This window comes from Crocodylus siamensis, chromosome 5 (genome assembly GCF_052110815.1).
Source record: "Crocodylus siamensis isolate JL-2025a chromosome 5, ASM5211081v1, whole genome shotgun sequence".
Classification (NCBI taxonomy): domain Eukaryota; kingdom Metazoa; phylum Chordata; order Crocodylia; family Crocodylidae; genus Crocodylus; species Crocodylus siamensis.
The window spans coordinates 28,093,549-28,120,394 of NC_143399.1; the positions used below are offsets into that span (position 1 = coordinate 28,093,549).

General features: G+C 41.4%; 1 protein-coding gene and 1 long non-coding RNA gene across 2 annotated transcripts in view; one reads left to right on the forward strand and one right to left on the reverse strand.

The window, feature by feature from the left end:
- The window catches only part of DNAI3 (dynein axonemal intermediate chain 3), a 45,690-nt gene extending 24,682 nt beyond the window's left edge, over nt 1-21,008 (forward strand). The window contains exons 13-24 of the mRNA XM_090050194.1: nt 1,843-1,932; nt 3,023-3,151; nt 4,542-4,615; nt 6,717-6,864; nt 8,621-8,708; nt 10,862-10,992; nt 12,442-12,505; nt 14,710-14,840; nt 15,733-15,937; nt 16,944-17,035; nt 18,465-18,587; nt 19,633-21,008. Of these exons, the coding sequence (XP_089906320.1) occupies nt 1,843-1,932; nt 3,023-3,151; nt 4,542-4,615; nt 6,717-6,864; nt 8,621-8,708; nt 10,862-10,992; nt 12,442-12,505; nt 14,710-14,840; nt 15,733-15,937; nt 16,944-17,035; nt 18,465-18,587; nt 19,633-19,770 (1,413 nt within the window). The 3' untranslated portion in view covers nt 19,771-21,008. The remainder of the gene's footprint in view (nt 1-1,842; nt 1,933-3,022; nt 3,152-4,541; nt 4,616-6,716; nt 6,865-8,620; nt 8,709-10,861; nt 10,993-12,441; nt 12,506-14,709; nt 14,841-15,732; nt 15,938-16,943; nt 17,036-18,464; nt 18,588-19,632) is intronic.
- LOC149863643 (uncharacterized) lies at nt 1,852-25,173 on the reverse strand. Its single transcript, XR_016442758.1, has 4 exons — nt 24,465-25,173; nt 6,687-6,769; nt 2,248-2,421; nt 1,852-1,985 (listed from the first exon to the last, which is right to left on the reverse strand). It is a non-coding gene; the product is annotated as an uncharacterized LOC149863643 (long non-coding RNA).
- Between the last annotated feature and the right edge of the window lie 1,673 nt (nt 25,174-26,846).

Genomic DNA, 26,846 nt, shown 5'->3' on the forward strand with positions numbered 1-26,846 from the left:
TTATGTTTTATGTGATTTGTTTTAGCTAAATTTTATTTATACAATTTTAATTTTCTGCATTTTGCATCTACATTGAACATTCCTCACTGATTTTTTTATTACCCCAGTTACAGCTTGGGCACAGCTTTCAGCTAGTGGAAAGCCGCTCTGAGGCTGGGCAACTTCCAGGTGTGCCACTCTGCAGCTGTGTATGGGGAAGGGAGGACAGGGAGAAGCAGCAGCAGCACTGGTGCAGCTCCCAGATTTCTAGCCCTGGTACAGATGTGGGTATGGGGAAGGTCCCCTGCTGATAATGTGCTGCCAAAGCCACCCAGGCCACTTTGGATGAGAGCCAGGTTGTTCCAGCTGTAGGCTTGCTAAAGGTTGATGGCCCATGGCTTTGAGTCTACTTCCCATTCCTCACCCATTTCTGATGGAACCATGATTTCCAATGGTGTCACCTTCTTTGTGGTTCACTAGCTGTGTCTGGGTCTAAGTTTCTTTTGTGGGAGAGGTTTAAAGCACAGAGTTATTGCATTAAAGATCATGCTGACAGGATAGTCTTTATTGTATTTGAGGAAATTCTCCATATTTTGGCAGCTTCTTATACAGTGGTCCTTCCTAGCATACTCATTTGTGTTTTTTTGCTTTTTACCATTATTTTGAGTACTCTGTATGGATTAGCATCAAACATTTCCTTCACAGAATTGCATCATAAAATTGCCACTAATGGATTCCTGTGTAATATTATTCCTAAAGTCCCAGGACCACTGAAAGGGATCTGAGATCCAGATCACTAAAAGAGACCCAGATACCTCTCAAATCCAAATGGCGAGAAGAAAAAGAAAGAGGAAAGCTTCAGATCCATCCAGGTTTCTTGGACCAATAGTATTTTAATGTCCATTACCACAGGCATCAGGGCACTTTAGATGTATGAGGCTGCTTGTACTTCATTATAATCACTGAGACTCTGGCTTTAGATAAGTGCTTCCCATCTTTAGGCTGCTACTGCTGTTTTAGAGAGAAAGTGCTATAATTGGTCACACCTGCTCTTTTATTTAATAAAATATATATGGGGGAGGACAAGGGGAGAACACATATAACCCAAGAGAAAAATATATTTTTATATAACACAATTAATCTGTGGTATCCAAAGCTATTGCATACAATTAGAGTTCCAAAAAAGAATCAGGCATTTCTGTGGACAAGGAAGTTTGTTTCTCAACTCTCACTGGTTTGTAGAATATGAATCTCTCGTTGAAATGCTTTATCTTATTGCAGATGTTCACATTATCCACATAAGTGTCTAGTTCTTGTCTGATCCCTTTAAAGTGATATCATAGGTAGTTGCTTATTCCCTACGAGGTCAGACAAGGGCCCACTAGCCTATTTCCAATAGCACCAAGTAGTGGATGCTTCAACACAATGATATAAGAAATTGAGCACGTGTAAAGTTAATCGTTCTGTTATGCCTTTTCAGTTATCAACTCTCAGAGGTTGAGGGAGGCCCTCTACCTGAGGATGTCTCTCTGATGGATTAGACAAATTTATGAAGGATAAGCCCATTCTTAAACCTGGTTATGTTCTTGGCCTCTACAGCATCCTGTGGCAGAGTTCACAGTTTAAGGGAACATTTTGAAAAACTAGATAGATGTCCCAATCAATAATTGTTTGATATTGGTCTTATGCAATGTAGTACATGTACTAGACCTATACAATGGACAGCATGTAGACATGCAGAGCAATAGCTTAAAAGACCTTTCCTGTTCTGGCGCAATAAATAGATTTCTATCACAATGCTAGATGCATATTAAAAGTATTTGTTAGTGGATCATTACTTTATTATATCCATTTTCAACATAGGTTGCACTGTGGGACATTTCTGAATATGAAGAGAAACTTCAAAATGCTAAAACTGGAGCTGGTGGAAGCAAGAATACTGCTGTTAATATGGTCAGTGCTTCAAATTTATTTCAGGTCTATATTTAGTGCTTCACAGGCTATCACTGTGGAGAAAGAAAAGGAAAAAAGATCAAGTCAGAAAAGATACAGGAGAGGGGATCAAAGTGTAACACAAGGGAATCAGTAGCCCCAAAACAAGGCAGTAGGTCAGTGATTCTCAATCAGAGTGATGTGGCACCCTGGGGTACTTCGAGATCAAGAATGCCATGCAATTTTAGCAATGTTAACCCTGTGTGTACAAACATGATTCTTAAGATAAAATCAGAGATTTCAAATAGTAACCCATAGCGTTAAAAGCATTCTGACCTGTTGTAGTCTTTCTGAGTGCTTTACAATAGAAGATATTGCTCTTTCATTTTTCTGTTGTCAAAACATGAGTAAAAACTAAGAGCTGGCATGTTCCAAGAGGTGCTGAGTCCAGTGAGGGGAACCTTGGGTCTCAACTGCCTGAGAACAGCTGTGAGATTTAGTGCCTTATACCTAGATTTGTGAGAGATAATTAATAAATAAATAAACCTCTGTCAAACTTTTATAATATACATCAACCTGGTTCAATAGCACTACTTTAATTTATACAGACCAGAACTACAAGAGACCATTGTTATTTATTGACCAGAATCACAAAGTTTACTAACTAGATCAAATAAATACAAGAATTGATTTGTATTATAAGTAAATAAGTCAAATAAATAATTGTGGAAATTATAGAGAAAGATTCAAAGGATGCAAAGAAGGTGATTTTGCTCTCACAGAATGCTTAGTGGGGTGGAAAGGCATGGGAATGGAAAGACAATACATAGAGGGTAAAAAAGAAGGGAGGCCTAAGGACAGAGTACAGTGACAACGCTAGGGTGAAGGTGGGCAGAGATATGAATGCACTGTGGAATTCTTTTTTACAGTATGGCATATCTGCGGTAGGCTAATTGAAGTCTAGATTGAAGGCACTTGAAGTCAGTGAGCTTTGGATCAAGCCCCTGGAAACTTCTAGACTGCACTAAATTACAATTAAGGGTCATAAAAATCATGCAAAGTTTCCTTTCCTTGAAAACCAGCTTTTTGTATTTTTTAAAACCTTCTCTAGCCATCATTTATACAAGCACAACAAAGTGGTAAGGAGCCACATTTTGTGAGATACTGCGCAGTCTCTTCCATAGAATATGGCCATAAAGCAGTAGTAACAGATATACATTGGCTGCCAGATTATTTTGAGGTGAGTTTGTTTTAATATGTATGTTTGTTACGTATTGCAAACTGCTAATTAAAAAATGACAGAAACTGCAGATAAAATGTTAAAAGATGCAATTATTTATAGTATTCTTTGTGTTAGTTGCCCTCAGAATTTCTGACTGACTATCAGAATGCCAAATAATGCAAATCGCTTCCCTCATGCTTGCTATACTTTGATTGTACTCTAAGCAGTTAATGTAGTTGATTGTACTGTAAAGCATCTTTTCTCAGAATTGTAATTATATTTTTGATGGTTTGACATTTACAGTTAAAATTTCCTAATACATGGTCATTTTCTTCCTTGGGAATTTTCACACAACAAAACTATAGAGCTTTTTCTACTCATGTAACTAGCCATTTGCTTTCAGAGGGAGTGCCGGTGTGAAAAAGCTGAATAGGACTTGGTCTATTAAGTGTTAAAAGAATGGCTGCAATATTACTGCAATAGCTGATAAACAGATATAGCCAGTGAGGTGGAAATAACCATTTTTCCCCAAACAAAGGCTCCATTGTATAAATATGTTTTTATATAGTGGAGATTAGGTTGGAAAATAAGTTTAGAGAACATCTCAGGGATCAACAGTATGTATTATATCAGCAGCACATTTTATTCTGTTCCTTATTTCTCTAAGCAACTTTAAAACAAATCTGATATGCTGTTCTGCTCTAAAAGTAAAAATTAAGTGATCAGTTAGGAGAAAGCAATTACTGGGAAAAACACCAAAGCCCAGCATGCATAAATTAAATTATTTATAATTACTGTGAACAGGGGTCATTTGAGATGCATCTTTCCAATTATAATTTCACAGTGTGGCCTGAGGATAGGGGACTGAAAAACAGACCCAGAAGACATGGATTCTAGTCTTCTGTGTAAACTAGAGAAAATCCCTTCACACGTCTGAGCCTCATAATTATACTGATCTCCTTAGTTGAACTCAAAGCACTTTACTACTATATTATTAATTGTTTGCAATTCATTCCTTGATGAGTTACTTAAGCAGGGTAAAATTTAGAAGATGAGGCCGACTGAGTACTAGAACAGTAAATTATTTGAATGTTGATAGCTTGACTTTTTCAGTGAAGATTTTTCTTCTGCAGTTGTAGGCACTCAACTGGAGAAGCCCCCAAAAATCAAGTCCAAAAAAAAAATAAATACATTAGCAATCTGCTTGAAATACATTGGTTTGCTTAAATGTATTTTGCATTACTGTTACATCAACTGGCTAATAAGCCTTGATTTGTAGCACAGCATACAACACAGCAGAAGGTAAATTTCTTTCTTAGTGCCCATTTTGTATGGGGCAAGTTGTAGTTCAGTAAATAACAATTTGCTGCTTTTTCCTCTCCTCATTCACTTCTTTACTACTTTTTAGGTCAACAAAATGGGCCTTACTTTTGAAAACAGAGCTGGAGTGTGTGTGCAGCTTGTAACCTGCTCTGCGGACTGGTATTGCATTCTAAAAAAATATTCCCCATATAACCACAACACACTCGTGTAACTCCTTCGAAAAGCTTTCTAAACATAACTTACTTTTTTTCTCCGTAATGTTCAATCACTAAGTTCCATGGGATAACACGGGATCATGAATTCCTAACAAAACTATCCTGAATATGTAAAATCCATCCTAGTGTGTCAGCACAACAAAACCCATTTCACATAGGCTTCACAAAGGGGCTACAAGCTGCTAGCTGTGGTGTGCTTTCATGTACCATTTGCATTAGGAAAGTTGCTGTTCCTCTGTAATTTGACCTGGATGGCTGCAGAACTGCACTTATGCCAATTAAATTGATCCATCCCAAAAAGCTACAGAAATTAAAGTGAAGTTTACAGCGTACACTTTTGCTGATGCAGTAATATAATTTATAGATACCATTTTAAAACCATTTCTATACCAGTAAAGCCTTTTTGTAGACATAGTTATATCCCCAATGAGTCCTTTTGCTGGTATGATTTATGCTGGTTACAAGAACAAAATATGCCACAGCAGGAAAAACAGTCTAGCTGTTATAAACCATTACGAATATTTTTCTGGAGTAGGCTAAACAGTCCTGTGACACAAGGCAAAGGTTATCTAGAAGCCAAATGAAAAGAGTAGGATTAAATGGTCAAGTTTCTTCACAGAAAAAAAAAATGTTAACAGTAGGTTCTTTCACAGTTCCAGAGTACATCTCATTCTGTTTTATATATTCATTATCAGGAATGGGAGGCAAATGTGAGGAAGTAAAATTTGCATGTGACAATTATTTAGATTTAAAAAAAGAAAAGACTGAAGAACTTCAGAGACCTAAACAACTTAGGGGATAGGGCAACATGATGGCAAATGAAATTCAGTGCTGATTTATGCAAAATAATGCTGGGTTCTAAATTAACTGTAGCAACTTACTAAAAGGACATAGGAGTTGTAGTTAGCTCAATGAAGACCTTAGCTTAGGTGCACCTAGAGTTTTAAGGAGTAACTAGGAATAATGGACACCAGTTGATTGAGAGTAGGTTCAGGCTAGACATCAGGAGGCACTACTTCACAGTCAGGGCAGCTAGGATCTGGAACCAACTTCCAAGGGAAGTGGTGCTCGCTCCTACCCTAGAGGCTGGATAATCACCTAGCCCGGGTCATTTGACCTCAGTACTCTTTCCTGCCCAGGGCAGGGGGTCAGACTTAATGATCTGCTCAGGTCCCTTCCGACCCTATGAACTATGAAACAACTATGAAACTATAAGAAAAGGAACCAATATGTTAGGTTGTATAAGAAACACAATGGTAGCAAGGAGGGTATTATTATATGCTGTTTACATTGAGGGCATGGCTTTATCTGGAATAATTTTATGCATTGCAGGTTACCTCATTTAAAAATATTGCAGAATTAGAAAAATTCTTGATAACTCACAAGAAGAAAGATTAGGGCTTTTTACCTTAGAAAACAGGCACATATGATAGCACATGATAAATTACATGAAAAAATGAATAGCCTGGAGGAGGTATATCGGGAATTCCTATTCTCCCACTTTTGTAATTTAAGACCATAGGAACATTCAAGAAAAATGAAGGAGGTGGCAAATTCAGAAGAGTTTAAAGAAAATGCTTCTTAAAACTTGAAACTCTTGGTGACGAGAAAATTTGTTCAAGAACTTAACTAGAATTTGTCTAGTCCCTCTGATTTTCCCTTTTTTATGCTACTGCCTCTACCACCTTCCTGTGACAATGAATTCCACAAGTTAACTATGCATTGCATAAAAAAATACTCCATATACTATTTCCATGGAAACCAAATAACTGCAGGTGAGGGGATTTCATTCTGTTAGAATGTGGTTTTATTAAGCGAATAGTGTGATGGTTATGTAGCTATGCCAATATGTTAACAGATTGAAAATGAAATACTGAATAACTATGAGCTACTGTTTATGAATAATGTAGCTACAAACTACTTTACCATTTCTGCATTTCTCAACTCTTTTATCTTTTGCTATACTAAGTTCAAAGATAAAAGGTCCAAACCTAAGGTGTAAAATAAAAGCTTACCAAAATGTTCAAAATACTGTTTTTTTTCAGCTTGATATTGTTTTGGGATATTCGAGCTCCCAAACTGAATGTGCAGGCTTCATCTGAGAAAACAAAAGAAGAGAAAGCAATTGAGGCACCCCCTGATGTCCCTACTACTTTTACACATTTAGACCTTAGTTGGAGACCTCTCATGAAGGTACTGTATACAGATATATTGTGGAGGAATGAAGCAAGACTGTAAATTTAAAAAAGCTATGGTCACATCTCCATAACAAGGTATTTTTCTCTCTCTGGCATAGATGCCCTGTAATCTTTCAAAGCATTCTGATTTTTCCTCTGATTTTTTTTCAATTAATGGAGGGAAAATTATTTGTCCTTCCTATAATTTTCCCTGTATAATTTCAACAGAGCAGGACAGATTTACACACTTAACTCACAAGAACTTTAAAATGATCCTTTGAGGAAGTTTGCATACAACAAGGGAGTTGTATTGGGAGTAGTATTGGGAGTAGTATATATTAGTTGCCAGAATTTTACTGTTATGTATTCTGTTCTTCTTCTGGGAGCCAGAACAGGCATAGGTAGGATTACCATGTGTCCCATTATAGCCGGGACACTCCTAGATTTCAGAGGCTAGATTTACAGTGGGCATCCTGGAAATGCAGGGGCACAGGGCACAGTCTGGCTGGGAGCTGGAGCAGCACAGAGCACCTTGCAGGGAGGCAGGCACTGCTGCCGGCCCAGCACATAGCCCCACTTCCACCAGCTTTAGAGAGCATGGGGTGGGGAAGATGGGCAGTGTCCTGGATTTCCTGGATGACATCCCAGATTTCTGGCACTTCCATATGGTCACCCTAGGTGTAGGTAACCAGGACTGAGGCAACCACCGATTTTGTGGGAGCAGCCTGAGACATTCTAGAGCAGGGGTGTCCAACCTTTTTGAATGTGGGGCCGGATCATGAATTTTTTATCATCCAGTGGGCCAGCGAGCCACTCAAAGGAAGTGGTATCACATCAGGAAGTGATGTCATGTGACCTTTGACATCAATGAAGTTGCAGGGGCTGACATGGCATGCATGCCCGGGTTGACATGGTGCTGCAGGAGCCGCTTGGCTACAACCAGGTTGACCTGGTGCTGGAGAAGCTGCGGGGCCAGGCTGGGGTTGACCTGGGATCCACCCGGCCTGCCGGTGCCATACCCGGGTTGACATGGTGTTGCAGGACCCGCCTGGGCAGAACCGGGTTGGCACCGGCCAGGAAAAGCAGCATGCAGCTGAAGCTGGCTTCCCATGTGCTGCTGGGGACGGGAGGCCGGCCAGGTCTGCACCAGCCAGCAGAAGTGGCAGCTGAGCCGTGTGCTGCTTGGGATGACCAATGCAGACTCGTCCCGTCCTGAGCAGCACGAGAAGTGGCCCCCTCAGGGCCTCACACGCGGGTGGCCGAGCCCAGAGAGCCGCAGCGCCCAGGGGGAGACTGGCCGGGGGAGCAGGCACCACCTTGCTGTGGGGCAGGGCAGTGGGGCCAGCTTGAAGTGGGCAGGTGAGGGAAGGAGGGTTTTATGGAATTAAAGAACACATTTTGGAATGATAGGTCTTTACTGTTACAACAGGAAGCAATTTATTGTTATGTCTTAAGTGTTTGACAAAATGAGTTATCAAATGCTTCTGTTGTACGAACAGAAGGTAAGGCAAGGTCAGAGGTGTAACAACACAGCATGGCATCCAGGGAGCTGTGACACATGGGGGCAAAAGTAACTTTTGGTCCATTGATGTGATTGTGTGACTGTAGTGTTTTCTTTCTGCCCCTCCACACTTCTCCAAAGTTAGCACCCAGGGCAACTGCCCCAGTTACATTACTGGGCAAGGTGGCATCTTAGAAACTAACTGGCTTAGAGTGGCTGAACCTGACTTTATACTAACACAACTAAACAACCTCTCTATTGTACTAACCAGATAAATCTATCCAAGAGTGATACAAGTGGAGACTACAGTCCTACCAGAATTAGCTTCACTGAAGAGCATTACCATTACAAAATACAAGGTAATATTTTAGGGAAATGTATATTTTGATTAGCTGATTTTCCTGAATTCACAGTAAGAAAAATAAGAAATATAATTATGCTGTAAGTAACGGGCCTGGAAACAAATGTTTCCTACATATATTGATATTAATATAAAAATGAATATTTACAACCTGAGCCAAATAATATTTGAGATTAAAATAGGAAACAGATTGTGAAATGGTCATTAGAAGTTGTAATGACCCTGCAAGCTCTTGTTCATATAAGCATTTGCTCTCATTTACTTCAGCTAAGCTTTGGTTAGTAACATAATTATTATGGTATCAAACTTAATCTCTTATTTTGAACACATTTTTAAAAATACAATATTCTTTAACAAGAACAACAACAATCACTTTCGTGCTTCATTTTCTATACCCTAAGCTAGTCCCCCAATTGCTCAGTTCACTTCAGAAGCAAGAACTCTTTACCATGCTCTGTCAGATAATACTTTGAGGAAGTAAACCTGTTCATCTTCGTTACCTCACCTTTAATAAATTTACCTTCACAGCATTCCTCAGAGCAAGTAAATACTTTTACTCGCATTTTACAGTGTTACCAGAGACACAGAGGGTATGCTTACACATTGCAATGCAGTACCTTGTGAAGACACCCGATCTAGTGCCAGAATCAGAAGCAATATAGCTGCATCAACACAATACTTCCTCCAGGCTATTTAGGCTGCTGAGAAGCAGCTTGTAAACATAAGAACACAAGAAGTGTCATACTGGGTCAGACCAGCCATCCATCTAGCCCAGTATTATGTCTACGACAGTGGCAGAGACGGATTCTATAAAGCAATAGCATTGAACTGGATATCTCTAAAGTGATCTCTCTCTAAAGTGATCTATCCCCTATTCAGTATCCTCCCTGGCAGCCACCATTATTAGTTTAGAGGTGTCAGAGAAAACATCTCCAAACATTCGTTCAATAGCCATTAATAGATCTATCATCCATGAATATATCCAGTTCCTTTTTGAACCTGGCTGTGCTAACTGCCTCCACCACCTCCTGTGGCAGTGAATCCCATAACTTAACTACATGTTGCATACAAAAGTATTTCTTTTGTTACTTTTAAACCTGTTACTGACTAGTGTAAATGCTGCTGTATTGTTAAAGTTGATCCAAACCAAATATCAAGAGAAATAGTTCCATAATCTTTCATTCCAACTGAAATATTTAAAAACAAACAACAAAAACATGTACCTTAGGAATGATATCCATTTGAATGGCCCCATTAAAGTCACTGGCACTACTTGGGCACATAACTGTCATAGGATCGTGCCCAAACTCAGCTCTGTCCTGGAGTTAGTCACAGGTCTAGAATTCTCAAATGACAAGCTTTTCTGGCTCTTTTCCCAGATGTTCAGTCCTGCTTAGCCATTTTCCATGGATCCAGAATAGCTGCATTCCTGATGTTGTATTAATGATGTTATAAACAGAAGCAGCATGAATGTTTTGTGTACTTGAGGTTCTCTTAAACTCTCCCTGTTCTGATGGAGTAGCTTCAGTGGACGTTTTAGTGTAGACTCAGCACTGTTGTTCTCAACACTAATAAAAAGAGCAGGTGTAGCTTACTCCAATACTCCCTGTGTGACTGCCATTAATGCAGCTGTACCAATGGTGGAACATTTTATTAAAAAGTAGAGTGTGAATACCACAAGAGTATTGTTTGTTCACAGCTACCCACATTTGAAACTTGCTCAGCTTCCCATGTAAGAGTACAGGGACACGAACAAATTACAGGGAAGTAAACTAGGATATGAACATAGCATGTTAACCACAGTTGCCTGGATGCGCACACTTACTGTGCAGTACATGCGAGGCAACTTACTGCACTTTCACTAAGGGGTAAGCTACCTTGCATTTATCACGGCAGTTGCCACAGATTCACTAATACGCTTGAAATCTCCACCCAAACTTGCTTCATGGTAACTTGTGCATCTGCCCAGATCCCAAGGCAGTATTCCATAACCACAGTAAGGTTTTTCATCTCTGGAATTTTCTTCCCGTATTTATTTGTTATCTGAGAAATTCTAACCTCTCACCCAAGAATTACTTTAGAGAAAATAAGCTATTTGATCTGGTAGCTTTTAAAGTATAACTAAATCATCGTATCCCTATTCTTTTCAAGATAAGGCACAATCCCAGCTCCAACCAAAACTATTTATAGACGGAAGTCCTTATAAGCAGTTAAGGGTCCCTTCAGCCAAACCTCTTAAGCTACTGGAGAATGTCCCCACAAACTTTTTTGTTGGAACTGAAGTAAGTTGAAATAAATATTTTGATTATAAATGTATGACTTGTATTACTTAATTTAAAAAAAAATAATGGGGCTACATTTGACTGTTTGTAGACATTGGGTGCATCTACACATGCCGCTATGGCACCATTGTTACTGTGCTCATTTAATACCTCCTTTTGGAAGTACTAAAAGATGGTGCAGTAACACCCGTATTGCACCATGTGTGCCATGCACGGTTATTTTTAGGTACTTCGTCACCATAGCAATGTGCTAGAATGAAGGAACACGTCAATACGGCAATGTAGCGGCAGTCTCGTGGTTTTTGCCTGCAAATGCTATGTCACCATAGTGCATTGCTATGGTAAGGTAACATAGCATCATGCGTAGATGTGCCCACTGATGAATTTACACATTTTCTTCGTGAATTAATTGGTAAGATTGCCCCAAGACAGCTGACAGGACACTGAACAGGGCATATTGTTGTGGGGTGGGAGGGAGGGGTGGAAAAAAGTACTGAGAAAGTAAGAGTACTATCAAAATGAGTACAAGGGGGGGGGCAGGGGAAGTGGACACACAGAAAAAGGGCAAAAGGTTTCAAAGTGGCTGTAGACCATATCTGACCTGAGCTCACTGAAAATAGCATTTCATCTCAAACCAAGAGAACTGAGAGGAATGGAAGAGCACAGAGAGCATGCTGCCCTTAATATCCTCAATTCAAAACATGAAGAGGGGAGAGCATAAGTGCACTGTATAGATATTGCTAAAAGCAAATTAATCTCCAGGCTTGAGAACTTGAAGGACATGGGCACCTACAGTGGGAATATGCATATGCACAAGTACTTGCAAGAGATTTTTATTTCATAGCCAAACCAACCAAACCCAAAGATGAAAAAGTAATGTGAACAGTTGCCGAATCTTGTAGTTGTGCTCACAGCAAAATATTTTTGCACAAAATGTATCTTTGCATTGAATTGTTTCATTTAGCAAAGTGAATCAGAATTTGCAGCCTTAAACACAGGAACTATAACAAGCTTTGGTTAAAGGTTTGCAAAGCTGTCCAGCTTTTAAGGAGCTGGAGACTGTACCAGTGAGTGCCATGGCTCCCATGGGCCTCACATTTCATGGCCTTCCTGCTGTACTGTGCACCCTGCCTCATCCTGAGCTCCCTGGCTGCAGGCTCCCCTATCATAGCTCTGAAGTACTCCAGGGCAAAGTCTCCCTTAGAGCTGTGGGCTGAACTGAACTGCACTGCCCACCCTCTGGGGTGGGGAAGGGGGAGCCAAAGGGAGAGGGAGCCTGGAGAGCCCTGGTGCTTCTGCAGCCAGAAAAATGGGGGGAGTGGCAGCTGGGTGGGAGCCCCAGAGATGCAGTTTAACCCACTACATAACCCACTGCTTGATCTGTATTTGAACAGTTCTGTTATAGTTTGCTTTGCTCTTTGTATCTATTTGATGTCTCCCACATTATAGGATGGTGAACTCATTTATTCCGACTGGAAGATGGAAAGAGAAAGTGACACGGGAAGACTGATTAGTAAGTTCAGGTTTCTTGCCACCAACTAAAATTGCACATTTAAAACTAGCCTTTTTTGAGAGAGAGATTTAGGCCTTCTTTAATTATACAGACCTTTAATTTGGAAGTCTGCATTACCAGTTTGACTCATCACTGACAATAGTCATTAGGAATGAGATCCCAAACCAATATTGAAAATAGTTCAACTGTTACGATAGAGCAGAGTATAGCCATTCCATCATCACTGTGAAAATACGATCAATGATCAAAACATAATAGTTCCATTTATACTAGTAGTCAAAACAAGTGAATTGGCATTGAAAATGTGGGCTCTTGTGCCTGTTCCCATCAGCAGCTCAGTTCTGGACTTTAAGTGGGACTTAAATGCAAGCAGATATACTGACACCTTATAAATACAATTTTACAAAAAAGTCCTGTGCCCAGCACACACACAAAACAGCAGTAACAGTGTAGAGCAGGGATTGGCAACATTTTTAGCCAGAGTGCCAAAAACACTCACAACCTTAACTTGTAAGATGTTGGTGTGCCAGGGGTGGACGGCAGAGAAGCCATGAGAGGCCTGATCCTTGTTGTGGCAACACAGCCCCAGTCGCTGGCCCACCATCTGCCACAAGGCGTGTGTATACCTGTTGCCAGGAACGAGCCAGGCCAGAGCTCCGCAGACCCTGCTTGAAGCCTCCCACCTGTCTGCCACAACCAGCTCAGGCTGCTCACAGCAGGCAGAGGGGAGGCTGCAAGCAGCTGCATCAGTCTGGGGAGCCTCAGCCTGGCTTATTGCCGGCAGCAGGTGCATGTGCGCCTGGGTGGATGACAGGGAAGGGGCCACGGCTGTGCTGCCGCAACAAGGATCAGGCCCCTCACAGCTCCCCTGCTGTCCGTCCCGAGGCTTGTGCGCCAAGCAAAACGCCTTCCTGTGCCACAGGGTTGCCTACCTCTGATGTAGAGGTTCCCACCTCTGTTCACTTCAGCATGTTGTGGGATTCAAAGCTTAAATGAAACCTTTTAAAATTAGGAATTCAATTTTGCTATACATAACAAAATTATTGAAGAAACCAATATTAATACTTCATTTGCATATGCATTTAAAATCAAAAGGTCAGCAATGCTGATATAGTAATGGTGCACTTTGAATAGTTTGGGGATGTATTAAAGAACTAACACTGTACGATATTTGAGCATTCATGTGACAATATAAAATCAGGTGCAAGAAATATTACATGTGTTGTGGAATTGCATTGACATAATGCTGGTGTAAGAACCCAAATTTCTGTATTTCTTGACATGCTAATTTTAACTGGAATGGCATTTGCTTTTAGTAGTCAAATATTAGCATTTTTAGCTGAGGTTATTCAATGTAGAACATTATATTGTGAGAAGTTGAAACATTAAAATTGCTTTTATTGTTTTGGTTATGAACTAAGAAATGCTGACTAATCTACCAATTCATAGAAGCACAACTCAAGGTCTCTTTTTATAGACAAGTGAGCAGCATATTTCAAAATAGAAATATTTATTTCTTACTTCTAAAATAGTGTCAGCATTTCATGGAAGTACCTGTGGACCAGGAAAACACTAATATAAATGACTGAATTAATTAAATGCAGTCTTGAAAGGCAGGTACCATGCTTTTAACAGCTCCCCTCTGAAGCCTCTGGCCTATGGGACTCTCACTAAGAAGCTGGCTGATAAAATTTACTAGAAAATTACAACAAAGAGACTTAGGGTATGTATAGGTGTTACATTTAGATCAAACTAACCAAGGTTAGGATCAGGCCTCTTGCCATTTTTTTTCCTTCCCCTGGCAGAGCCTGCCCATATCAGCTGCCGGTGGGCTGCACAGCCCCTGAGCGGTGGGGGCCCCAGTCCTTCCCTCTGTGGCAGTCCTTCCCCTCAAGTGTCCACATTTATAGGTATTTAATCAGGTGTTTTAGCCAGGTGGCATTCACCATTATGGGAGCTAGACTTTACAAGAATCCTCTTGTACAAATTTTTAGATACATTGAGGCTGTTTTAGTTTATCTGAGCTACTCAGCTCCAAAGCATCTGCATCAGAGGCACCTAAAAGAAGGAATCTATAATGCTACAAAGCTTGATTTTACAGACCTTATTTCAGCATAAAATAATCCCCACTGGGAGAACGATTGTAGGATCAGAGCCAGAGGAAATAGAGTTATAGGTAACAATAATCTTTTTCATTTCTTTAGGTCAGAAACCAGCTAATAAATATACCATCCATGATGGAATTGTCAATACTATACAGAGATCTCCGTTTTTTAAAGACATCATTCTTAGTATTGGAGGCTGGAATTTTGCCATATGGAAAGAAGGTGTTACAGTAAGTTACTGTGAAAGCAGTTACTGTAAAAACAGTAACTCCATCAACAGTAATTGATGGAGATAAAAAAAGAGAGTAACCATAACATATTGCCTCCAGGGCAGTACTTATGGAAGTGATGGTAGGTAGCCAAGTCTCCCATTTGGAAATAAATTGATTAAAAAAAAAAAAAGCAGCAGCTGTTTTTTTGCTGTCCAGTTGTAAAGTTTTGTAAACGTGGTTCCTAGGAGAGAGGAAGTAACTTTTTTCTAATACAGCTTTGTGAAAACTGTGGCTTCTTTGCAACCTATTTCCATTTCCAGCAGTCTGCTGTCAGAGGATCCTGAGGATAAGCAAAGCCCAGAAGCTTGAGACAAATTGCAGTGAAGCCAAAAATAATCTGGACAGCAGGGAGAAAACAAGTAATATGCAGTCATTTCTTTTGGTTGTTTAGAGTTAATGGCATGTAGAGGGTCAAAACAGCTAGTTCTGAGTAGAAGGAAATGCAGCTGCTTCTTTCAGAGATAGCAAAGATGAGAATGACTGCAGGAGTGCCTGAACCAGTGGGGAAGTGTTGGTCAACTGAGAGGGGAGAAAAGCATTTTTCACAATCTACCATTTGAAATATAAAAGTTTAGTTTCATTAAGCAAAGCCCAGAAACGACAGACCTTGGCAACAGAAAGCCAGAATACCCCAACTAAGGGAATGGACATGTACTTCCTTACTTCTCCACTTTTCTGTGGCAGTCTAGCACTAAACACATTTTTTTGACACTAGTTATTCTTCTACTACAATCATTCTAGTGGTGATGGTTCCAAATTTTAAAAGCAGGAGGCTGGAAATAGTTTGGAACAGATAGGTTTGGTTTTGATTGGTTTGGTTTGACTCTTGTGTTTCTCTCTCTCAATTAAGAGTGGACCAATACTTCAATCATGCTGCTCCCCAAAAAGATACACAGTAGGACACTGGTCCTTGTCAAGAGCTGGAGTATTTTTCATCGGTAGAGAAGATGGGAATATTGATATTTGGGACCTATTGGAGAAAACTCATGAACCATCCCAGACCCAGAACATCTCTATATCCATGATCACCTGCATTAAACCCTGGATTGTCTCTTGTATGTTGATGGTGATGATGTTTTACCATAACATTGTATTTTAAAAATAATTATACCTTGATCCTGCAAAGTCTTATGGAAATCCTTAGTGTTACTGACTGTTCATAGTCAGTCTGGGAGATGGTGCTCTGCATAAAATTCAGCATGTGCATACCAGTAAGTGTTTTCAGGATGGGACCCCTCATGTTTTGTTAGGAAAAAAGCACCATTTCTTTTGTTTTCTAACAAAACAAAATAATTTGTAGTAAGGGACATTTGTTAGAAAAATAAGTCAAAATAAGGTATTTTTTGCTGTTAAAAACAAAACAAAACAAAAAACAGGCCTTTGGGAGCTGTTTACTTTCTCCACATTTACTATAAATGTCAGTATGCAAGCTAGTACATTTCCAAAACAGCTTCATGAGGTTTAATAATTTTATTTTTGAAACTGTACATTGTAACACATTTTTAAATTAGTCTCCCAGGCATGTTACATAACATACTGTACAGAACAAACAAGAGCTTTCAAATATTTACTTTTTCTTGTGGGGAACCAAAGAAGCCACAGAAGTTCCATGTTCTTTACCAGACACCAAGATGGAGATGGACCATCTTGAGTGTGTACAGAGCCTGGCACAAATAGTTCCCAGTCTGTTTAGGATCTGTGGGTACAATCTAAAAATTTACAATGACTCAAATAACCATATTTGGTATTGTGTATGAATAGCTTAATAGAAACTCTAACCAAGTAATGCTAGAGTTCATGGGTAAGAACACAGAAATATGGAAATTGTCATAACAGATCGGTCCCAACAGGCCAGCTATTCTAGTTTTGACTCCTGCCAGATACCACCATCGGGAGAAGAGGCAAGAAATGCCATAATGGATAATTATGAAATAATTGATTTTTAGAAGGAATCTCTTCCTAAATTAACTATTAGTGGGTGACTTATGTCCTGAGGTCTGAGGGTTATGCAAATATGCTAATCTGCTGATTGTATCATTTTTATTTTTGATAACCTTACAGCAAAGCAGCACTTTTTAGCCATATCTGATGACTTGGGAACACTACATATTTTAGAAATCTCTTGGACATTAAGTCATCCTTCAAGCAATGAGGTTTGTAATATCTTTTACATATGACCAAATACCTTGTGGGGCCTCTGGAAAAGTTGAGAGAAATGTCCTTGTGCATTAGTAGATGCCTGCATATTAAAGGTGATTAAATTGGGGTCACTATGCCCCACCACTATTATTTTATAACATCACATGTACCAAGCAAAGTTGAGCCTGCCCTGTATTAAGATGGGAAATTATTAGGGAAAACTTAAGTACTGGAAAATAGTGCATAGAACTCCACCTTTATAACCAAGCAACATGACAAATGCAGGAAAGCCTGGACTCTTTTTGGCCATGTGCATCAAGTGTCACCTGTTTTCATAAACTATGGGAATCAAAACAACATGACTTAACATTCAGAAAAGTAAATATACTAAATCCCTATACTCCCCCCACATTTTCTTTCTGCTTGTCTGAATTTTTCCCTTTAAACTTGGCCTGTTTCCAGTTAAGTCAATGACATAGTACAGCTTTGCACTGAGAACCTAGCTCTAAATCTTTTAGGGGCCAGTCCTGTAAGCCTTTACTTACCTGATTGTACTTGCTGTTCAAGTGATCAAGGACTATTCGTATCACAAAGAATTTGTGGAATTCCATACATTCTGCATTTCTTTCTCTCCGTAACTGATTTAGTCTCATTCCTTCCCAAGGAAAGCAAATTAGAGCCATCTTGTCCATTCTAGCAATCTTTCTTGGTGGCTGCTTGGTTCCCCTTATTCTCCTTCCTTTCTCAGACCTCTTTTAGTCATTTACGCACTTCTAGATCAGGGCAGCATGGGGCCTGATTTCAGCATGCAGGGTTAGGTGGAGGCACCATGGGGACCAAAAGCCTAATTCCAGGACATTGGGTTGGGTGGGGCCTAATCGTGGCACATGGGGCCATTATGGAGCCCAATTTGGCCCTGCACTATTCATCTGGTCTGGAGGGCCAACACCGTGAGCCCAACTGATTTATATTATTACAGAGTTGTATTTTCTTGTCTGTATTTTAAAAGATGCTTTATACCAGGGGTTTTCAACCTTTTTAAAAGTGTACCCCCAGCAACCAGATGCGAACCAGAGGGGGTGGAGGGGTGGCACACAGCTGGGTGGGAGGGGGGTGGCTCATGGCCAGGCACAGAGCGGGGCAGTGGCAGCAGCCATCAACCTCAAGCTGGCTGGGCGGCACCTGTGTGGCCTGCAGAGGGGCACTGCTGCCCTCACCCCCAGCCCTGCTTCTGGGAGGTGGTGGCACTTCATCCCTGCCTGCCCACACGTACCCCCTAGGGCCTTCCCAATTACCCTCAGGGGTATATATACCCCCAGTTGATAACCCCTGCTCTATGCCAATGTAATGTTACTATAGATGGGTTATGTATCAAGTACGTTGAGAACTGGTGTAATTAAGATGCCCAGTGCTCATAAACCATGCTTGCTTTTATGTTACCAGCGTGCCAGTGTCCTTCATTACTTTGAGAGAGAAGTCAAACATCTGGATTACTTTCAACAGCGACAAGAATTCCGAGCCAGAGAAAGAAAAGAAATAGAGTTAGAAAAACAGAGAAATAAAACAGTAAGTTTTATTGAAATTTGACAAGAAAGCTGTACCTATTTATTTACTGTAGGCAACACTTCCTCTGCTATTTCCATTTCTAAGCTTTGTAAATTAAAAATAGCTTTGTTTAGCATATTTATGGAGTGCGCCACCATTTGAAAAAGAATACACGCTTTTCCTCTATCCTTATTCAAGCAGAACACTGTGACTTTAGTAGAGTTAGACACAGTTATCTCCATTTGACACCTCTGATTTTCCTTTTCCTCTTACCCAGTTGTTCTTTCAAAATGTTAGATGTGGGTCATCTTTTTAAAGATGCTGCTTAGAAGTCAGCAGTCACAGGCTCCAAACTTCATCCCTACTGGTGCAAGTATCCCCTAAACACAAGAATGGTCCCATTGAACTCAGTCATGTTGAAGCAATGATTGCTAAGGGGTTGCAGGACTTCACCTTGCCATCATAAAGCAACACCTTGCTGACAAATCACAGCAGCCTTAGAGATATGAGATTCTAGTTCATGACAATGTAATTTAAGTTTGTTTTCAGTTGTTTGTACATCCTTCATATCTACTAATTGAGAGTATTACATAACAAGCAGTTGTTACTGTTGATCGTAGCATATTCCTACTGGTTATAAAAAATGCAAAAGCTCTCTCTTGTGGGAAAGATAATGTTATAATGTGTATTTTATAAAGAATCCTGTGTGTGAGGTGCGAAAGGAAAAGAACCTTTCTTTAGGGAAAATAACTAAAGTGTACAAATTAAATGCAAAATTTAAGTCAAATAATGTATATCAATATTTTCTAGTAGCTTGCTAATTTCAAACCTGATTAACATTGGTTGCTTAAATAACTTTATTTGTGTAAAATAAATTCAGCCTGCCTGTAGTCTTTTGGCCAATTGTTTGTTTTGGCACCTGGTAGATGAAATTGCAGCTCTGTGAACGTGATCCTAGAGGTCATTCTCTAGCTGGTTACAGATCAGAAAAGTTGGAGCACTGACTAAAAATGACAATAGAATGGTGTTAAGGAATCAAAGCTAATAGTAATATTTTCTTCCTTAGAGAGTGGTTCATCCACAGAAATCAAAAGAACAAATGGAAGAACAGATGAATATGGATTATTTGGAGTTTCTAGAGGTAGAAAAGAAGATACTGATAGACCTTGGACTGCTAAGGGAGCCAGAAAGACACGCCTCTTGATTGGACTAGAACAGGACATGGCTAGCATAGCCAACTTGCATTGCTGTTTTCAAGACATCTTATGTTCTTGTGAAACTTGTACATATGTAATTAGATATATATTTAGTTCAACAATTGTAGAGATAAATTGCCTAATGCCTTGGCAGTAGTAGCCCACTAGTTTTATTAAGTCATTTACTTAGAGTTGTAGATAAGAGAAAATATGCTTTGTGTATATATGCCCTGCATTATCACCCATGAGTACTGTTAAACAAACATGAGCAGTCTACTGTTTTCATTTGTTTTTAAATTGTCCATTTATTTATTCTTATCACATATCCATCAAATATGTACCTGCTTAACAATATTCTATGAAAAGCCTATTTGGTAAGCCAAACCAAAACCGTATCAGTCATACCGTAGAATGGAATACAGGATATCCATTTTCCTATTTGACCACCCAAGTCTTGCTCCAAACATCTCCTGTTCCAGCAGTGGCCAGTGCATGGCACAAGCGTCACAGCCAACCTCTGTATGTGGCATTTGATAGCTCAAAGGGACAGGCAGCACCGCAGCAGATTGGGCAGGAAGCAGAAGGTGGACCAGGAAATCAGGCAGGGAGCACAAGGCAAAAAGCAGAGTGGGAGACTGGGCAGAGGAAGGGGATTGGACTGGCACTCAGGGAAGGTGCAGAGCTAATTTAGAATCACAGAATCAGTGAGTGGGAAGGGACCTAGACAGATCATCGAGTCCGACTCCCCGCCATGGGCAGGAAGGAGCACTGGGGGTGGGAGGGGTCATAAGACCTCAGCCAGGTGAGTCTCCTCTTGAAGATCCCCAGGGAAGGTGAGAGCACCACCTCTCTGGGAAGTCTATTCCAGGCTCTGGCCACCCTTACAGTGAAGTAGCTCTTCCTAATATCTAACCTAAACCTCTCCTCCCCCAGCTTGTGGCCATTGTTCCTGGGGACTCCAAGGGGGGCCCTGGTGAACAGACTTTCCCCAAGTCCCTGCTGGTGGCCCCTGATAAGGTTGTAGGCAGCCACAAGATCCCCCCTCAGTCTCCTCTTGCGGAGACTGAAGAGATTCAGGTCCCTCAGCCTCTCCTCACAGGGCTGGCCACGGAGGCCCCCGACCATATGAGTGGCCTCCTCTGGACCCTCTCCAGGGTCTCCACGTCCCTCCTGAAGTGCGGCGTCCAGAACTCAACACAGTACTCCAGCTGCGGCCTGACCAGCGCCGCATAGAGGGGCAGCAAGACCTCTCTGGACCTGTTAGCGATGCCCCTGTGGATGCAGGTGCGGTCGGCTCTGCCTATTGCTTCGTCGCATTGGTGACTGATATTCATCCTGGAGTCAATCATGACTCCAAGATCCCACTCTGCCTCTATGCTGCCTAGAGGGTCAGCCCCTAACCTATAACCATAATGCTGGTTCCTTCTCCCTAGGTGCAGCACCCTGCACTTGTCCTTGTTGAACCGCATCCTGTTCAGATCCGCCCACTTCTCCAACCTATCCAGGTCTACCTGGATGCGGTCCCTGCCTGCCGGTGTATTCACTTTACCCCACAGCTTGGTGTCATCAGCAAACTTGAACAGGGTGCTCTCCACACCCTTCTCCAGGTCACTAATGAAGATGTTGAACAGCACTGGCCCAAGGACCGAGCCCTGGGGGACTCCGCTGCCCGCACCCTCCCAGGTCAACATCGGCCTGTCCACCACCACCCTCTGGGTGCACCCCTGGAGCCAGTTTGCCACCCATGTGACTGCATTCGTCAATGCTGCAGTCCCTCAGCTTGTCCACCAGAATTGGGTGGGACACCGTGACAAAGGCTTTCTGGAAGTCCAAGAAGATGATATCGACTTCCTCCTTCCCATCTAAGCTCTTTGTTATCTGGTCATAGAAAGAGACCAGGTTAGTCAGGCAGGATCGGCCTTGCACAAACCCATGCTGGTTACCCCTCAACATCGCTTCCCCTGCAGGGCTCTCACAAATGTGGCCCTTGATAATTTTTTCAAAGACTTTCCCCAGGATAGAAGTGAGGCTGACTGGCCTGTAGTTGCCCGGCTCTTCCTTCCTCCCCTTCTTGAAAATAGGGGCCACACTGGCCCTTTTCCAGTCTTCAGGGACTTGGTCCGAGCACCAGGAGTCCTCGAACAGCCGTGCCAATGGCTCCACAATGACACCAGCCAATTCCCTCAGCGCCCACGGATGTAGGTCATCTGGGCCCGCCAACTTGGACACATCTAAGCCCTCCAGGTGGTCCTTAACTAGGTCTGAACTAACAGTCGGGGGACTCGCATCCTTCCTGGGGCTCTCTATGCTATCACCCGAGAGCACCCCATTGTCAGCAGACAGGAACACAGAGACAAAGAACTTGTTGGAGAGATCTGCCTTCTCTCGTGCATCCGCCACCAACTGCCCTGCCCTGCCTCGTAGGGGTCCAATGTTACCCCGAGACTTCTTCTTGCTACCTATATACTTGAAAAAGGACTTTTTGTTACCTTAATCCCAGAAGCTAATCTAAGATCTAGTGCTGCTTTAGCCTCCCTTACCATATCCCTACAAGCTTGGGTCAGGGAGGTGTACTCCTCCTTTGTCCCTGCCCCCTGCTTCCACCGCCAGTATGCTTTTTTCTTTGCCCTCAGGTCAGCCTAGATATCTGTGCTCAGCCATGAAGGTTTCTTGGATCCTTTTCCTGCCTTCCTGCGCAGAGGAATTGCGTCCTGCTGTGCCCCAAGGATAGCCTTCTTGAGGAAGGACCACCTTTCCTGGACCCCCATACTAGCTGCCCCCTGGGCTCCAAGTGCCTCCCTGACTACTGACCTGAGCACATCGAAGTGGGCTTCCCTAAAGTCAAGCATTTGCGCTGTGCTAGTTACCCTCCCCACCTTCCTCTGAATAGCAAACTTGATCATTTCAAGATCACTGTCCCCTAGCCTCCCTTGTACTAGCACATCCTCCACCAGGTCGTCCCCAGAGGCTAACACCAGATCCAGTATGGCGTTTCCCCTAGTGGGGATGAGTACCTCCTGCACGAGGTGTAGGTCCTGTACGCACGTCAGGAACCTTCATGAGTGGCTAGACCTGGCCGACTGCTCCTCCCAGTTGATGTCAGGGTAATTCATATCACCCATGACCACAACATCCTTTGCACAATACCTTGGCAATAGTAATTTGTGATGCACATGTCAAAAAGGTTGGCCCCCACTGTTCTATTTCATCTTTTCCCATGTCCAGAGCCCTCATCCCTCTACAAAGCCAGAGATCAGAGGTAGTTTTTGCTATGCACTCTGCAGGTAACCAAATATAAGCACACAGCAAACACATTCAGAGCAGAAAGGTTCAGGGCTAAAGCATCTTCAGCCAAGATTATTGGCTATATCATCAGCCCTCTCCAGTTTACACCAAGTGGTATCAATTAGCATCTCAGATGACCTCAAAAGTAATGACAACACACAAGGAGAAAGAGTCTACATGGCTGGGAGTTGAAGCTGTAAAAACAGACTAAAATCAACACCTGAAACTGTACCTAGATATTAACTGGGAACCAAGGCAGCTCAGGAACAACACCCACAATTTTAGTATGGTTCAAAAAGACTGCCCCACAAACAGTTTAACTAAGAAGTGACATGAACAGACAGCAACAGTACAGGAATTATGGTGCTATTCACTCCAAAATGTGGTAATCTCATGCAAGAACTGCAGCAATTATATTGTCAGAAGATGCAGTGTGGATGCTATTCGAGGTGTGAATTGGTGCCGGTTCAGAATCTTTAAGGTACAGATGAAATTTTAAACCAAAACTTTTAAAGTACTGGTAGATGGCAAGGTTTCCATATAGTTCCACTCGTTACTTCTAATGTTGCAATGATTGTGGTGACAATGCCACGGGCAGATATCTATTTAAGAATCTTTTTCTATTAGAAAAATCCATAGAAGCTTTTTATTGGTCTTGGATTTTGACAAGAAAATACTGTAACTAGGCCTAAATTTTAGACTAGGTTTGACCTGCCAATGATCCTTAAAAGAGATGATGCTATTGCTCAAAGAGGTTAAAAAAATCAAACTCCTAACCTATTTTCTTAAAGCCAGGTATGTTACTATATTAATTCACTTCACGAGATATTGTAAATCAAGTTTTGGGAACGCTGTGTATCCTACACCATACATCTCAAAATCTGTTTGATACTCAATATGCTTAAAGAGAGAGGTAATCCCACACCTAAAAATTAGACCCAAATATTGCTACATCTGGGGAAGAATCATGGCAGTTTAAAACAAATTATGCAGAGTGGTAAAAAGTATTAATTCTTTATCTGCATCCTAACCTTGAGGCTGGTCTGTTTCCTGCTATGATGCCAAGCCAAAACCACAGATCTAAAAACAAACAGGATTCCCCTGAAAGCAGGAAAGGCCAAAACTTTAGTGACAAGAACTTCTGACTATAATCATTATTTTATTACTCAGATTATTAAGAGATTCTTATTTTAGCTTGGTAAATTCTTAATAGAAGACTAGATCCATAAAATACACTGTTCCCTCATGGATATTATGTTATATTTGAACAAAAATACCCATTAGTAAGACCAGTCAATACTGATTGCTTGCATTTCTGTTAAAAGACAATTACTTTTGAGAGATGTCAAGCCACGTTATACAACAGTTTTTATAGCCACCAGTGTAAATGAATTAATTCATTAATATTAATGTTCACCTTTGATCCACAGAGATGACTCTTTACTTAATGCAGTGTTCTGCCTGTTGCTAGGTTTCAATAGCCAGGTCACATACCATGTAACTGAGTAGAGCCTGTCAAGAGGAAATTAAATGCATCAGAGAAGGACAGATTAAACTCTATACGGGTGAATTCACTCTTTCCATGACTCACCAAGCTGTTTGAGGGTCATAGACTCCTGTCAAAGAGTGTCCATATGGTCACAGTAGAAACTAGAATGCAAAAGCTAACTGACACATGGGGGTCTCTGTCAGCAGAAACTTTGGGTGACTTATGATAGCGAGCTACAGTGCAGCAGTACAAAGGCCAGTCTGAAACTCAGGAAACCAGATACAGGCAAGCTCCCCAAGTTCACCAAGATATAGATTACACAGATTTCAGGTAACATTGACAACATCCCATAAACTGACAAGGGCTAGGCTAGGGTCCCAAGGCTTCTCCACGACGTGTATTTACCACTTGCTAAAGCATCAGTAAGGTTCAAAGTGCAGTCCAGGATCATCTGGATGCAATTCTAGTGTGACATTAAAAAGAAAAACAGAGTGCACATATGTTTAGAAATGGGATCAGAAACAATCAGGCTTTGACTTTTAAACTTATGTTTAAATATTGTTACAGGCATGCTTCATGGTTCCTATATATTAAGCAATCTCTAAATGAAAGAAATCAAGAATACTAATAACCATTTCCTTGCCGTATGTAATGTTGTGTTTACAATCAGAGATCAAATGGAGGGGAAAAGCAGTTCCCTTTGTTAAATCAATATTTAACAAAAATTGATTAGCACAATTATGGCAAGTATCCTACTGCCAATTAATTAAGAAGTCCTATTCTTGTTTATGAAGACTGTATTTCATTAGTGAAATGTATGACTTCTTGGAGAAGCTTTAAAGAACTTTAAGTTATAGGACTGCAGACTACAAATAAACCAAACACCATCAAGTGATCGCTAACTTGCTCCTGTGTTGAAAAACCAAGTCAGACAGCACTTAAAAAAATAAAATAAAATGATGGCAGCTTCAATATATACCTTTTTCTCCCAGCTCTGCAGAACAATCTGCTGGTATTCACAGACATCCCACCTGCCTCAGTCCCTTCCACTCTACTGTTTATTTCAGCACTGGCCAGATAGCCTTGACGCATGGTATTCAGACCTCCTGGATTTAAGGAGAGACTAATCTGTCCTCAGGACAGACATTTGTTCTCCCATGGCATTCACGCCTGGATAGGAACTTGCTGAAATGATACTACCCCTTCTGGGAAAAAAAAAAAAAAAAAATCAATGACAAAATTCCCACTGTGTTTAATGGGAACAGGAGCAGGCGGGCTGGATCCCTTTCAGCTTGTAGAAATTACTCACCTAGGCTGGAGAGAATTTTATTGTGATTTGTTGTTTCATTAACCACCACAGGGTGAAAAGAAAAATCATGCCACATACAGCACTAGAGATGCACTTCATAGCAAGCTTGATAAAAATGGGTTCTGCCCATTAAAAACCTTGCTTTTATCTACAAAAATGTATTAAAATGCGTATTTTTACCTAAGACAAGGCAGGCAGCTCTGGAATGCAGGGCAGGCATTAAGGTTGTCTTCACTGTAGATCGGGGCCAGCAACCCCCAGCACGCGTGCCGAGCATGGCATGAAAGGCCATTTTGCTCTGCACACCACTACCACCCAGGCTCTAAGCAGCTGCTTCCAGCCATGGAGCCCAGGCTGTTCCTGGCAGGTGGCTGGGAGGCTGCAAGCCTGGCTGCAAGCAGACTGGGCTCTGTGGGCCAGCTGCAGCTGGGAGGCTGCAAACAGCTGCTCCAGGCTCCGGTATATCGGCACTCCGGCACTTTCCAAGGTAGACATTGTGGTTTTGTTGGCACTCTGGCCAAAACACATTGCCTATGCCTGCTGTAGATAGATACCACCATGTCAGGGACCCAAGTCACAGCCAAATGACTATGCTCACACCTGGTTACAGTTAGTATCCTTGTTTTTCAGTATTTTCAGTTCAAGCTGAAACAGTGTTTCCTTCTATACACAAGCTGAAGTATTACCTGACTAACTAGCAACTAACATTTTAGTCTAGTCATGAAACATAGGGTCAAGTACCCTCTAAAAGTGGGAACTGTGTTTTTCAATCAAATTATAGGTCAGGCCATATCTGAATTCTCTTTCCTGACACAGTTTTAATTAGAGATCCAGGAATCAACAGCCCAGGGCAGCCAGGACCAATACTTTGATCACATGTAAGAATCTTAATAGAAATAAATGGAGCAACATGCCTTCACAGAAAGTTTTTTTCTTAACCCCTGTCAGCGAGTGCCTTGCTTACACCCTAAAGCATGAGGTTTGTGCCCCATCTTTCTACT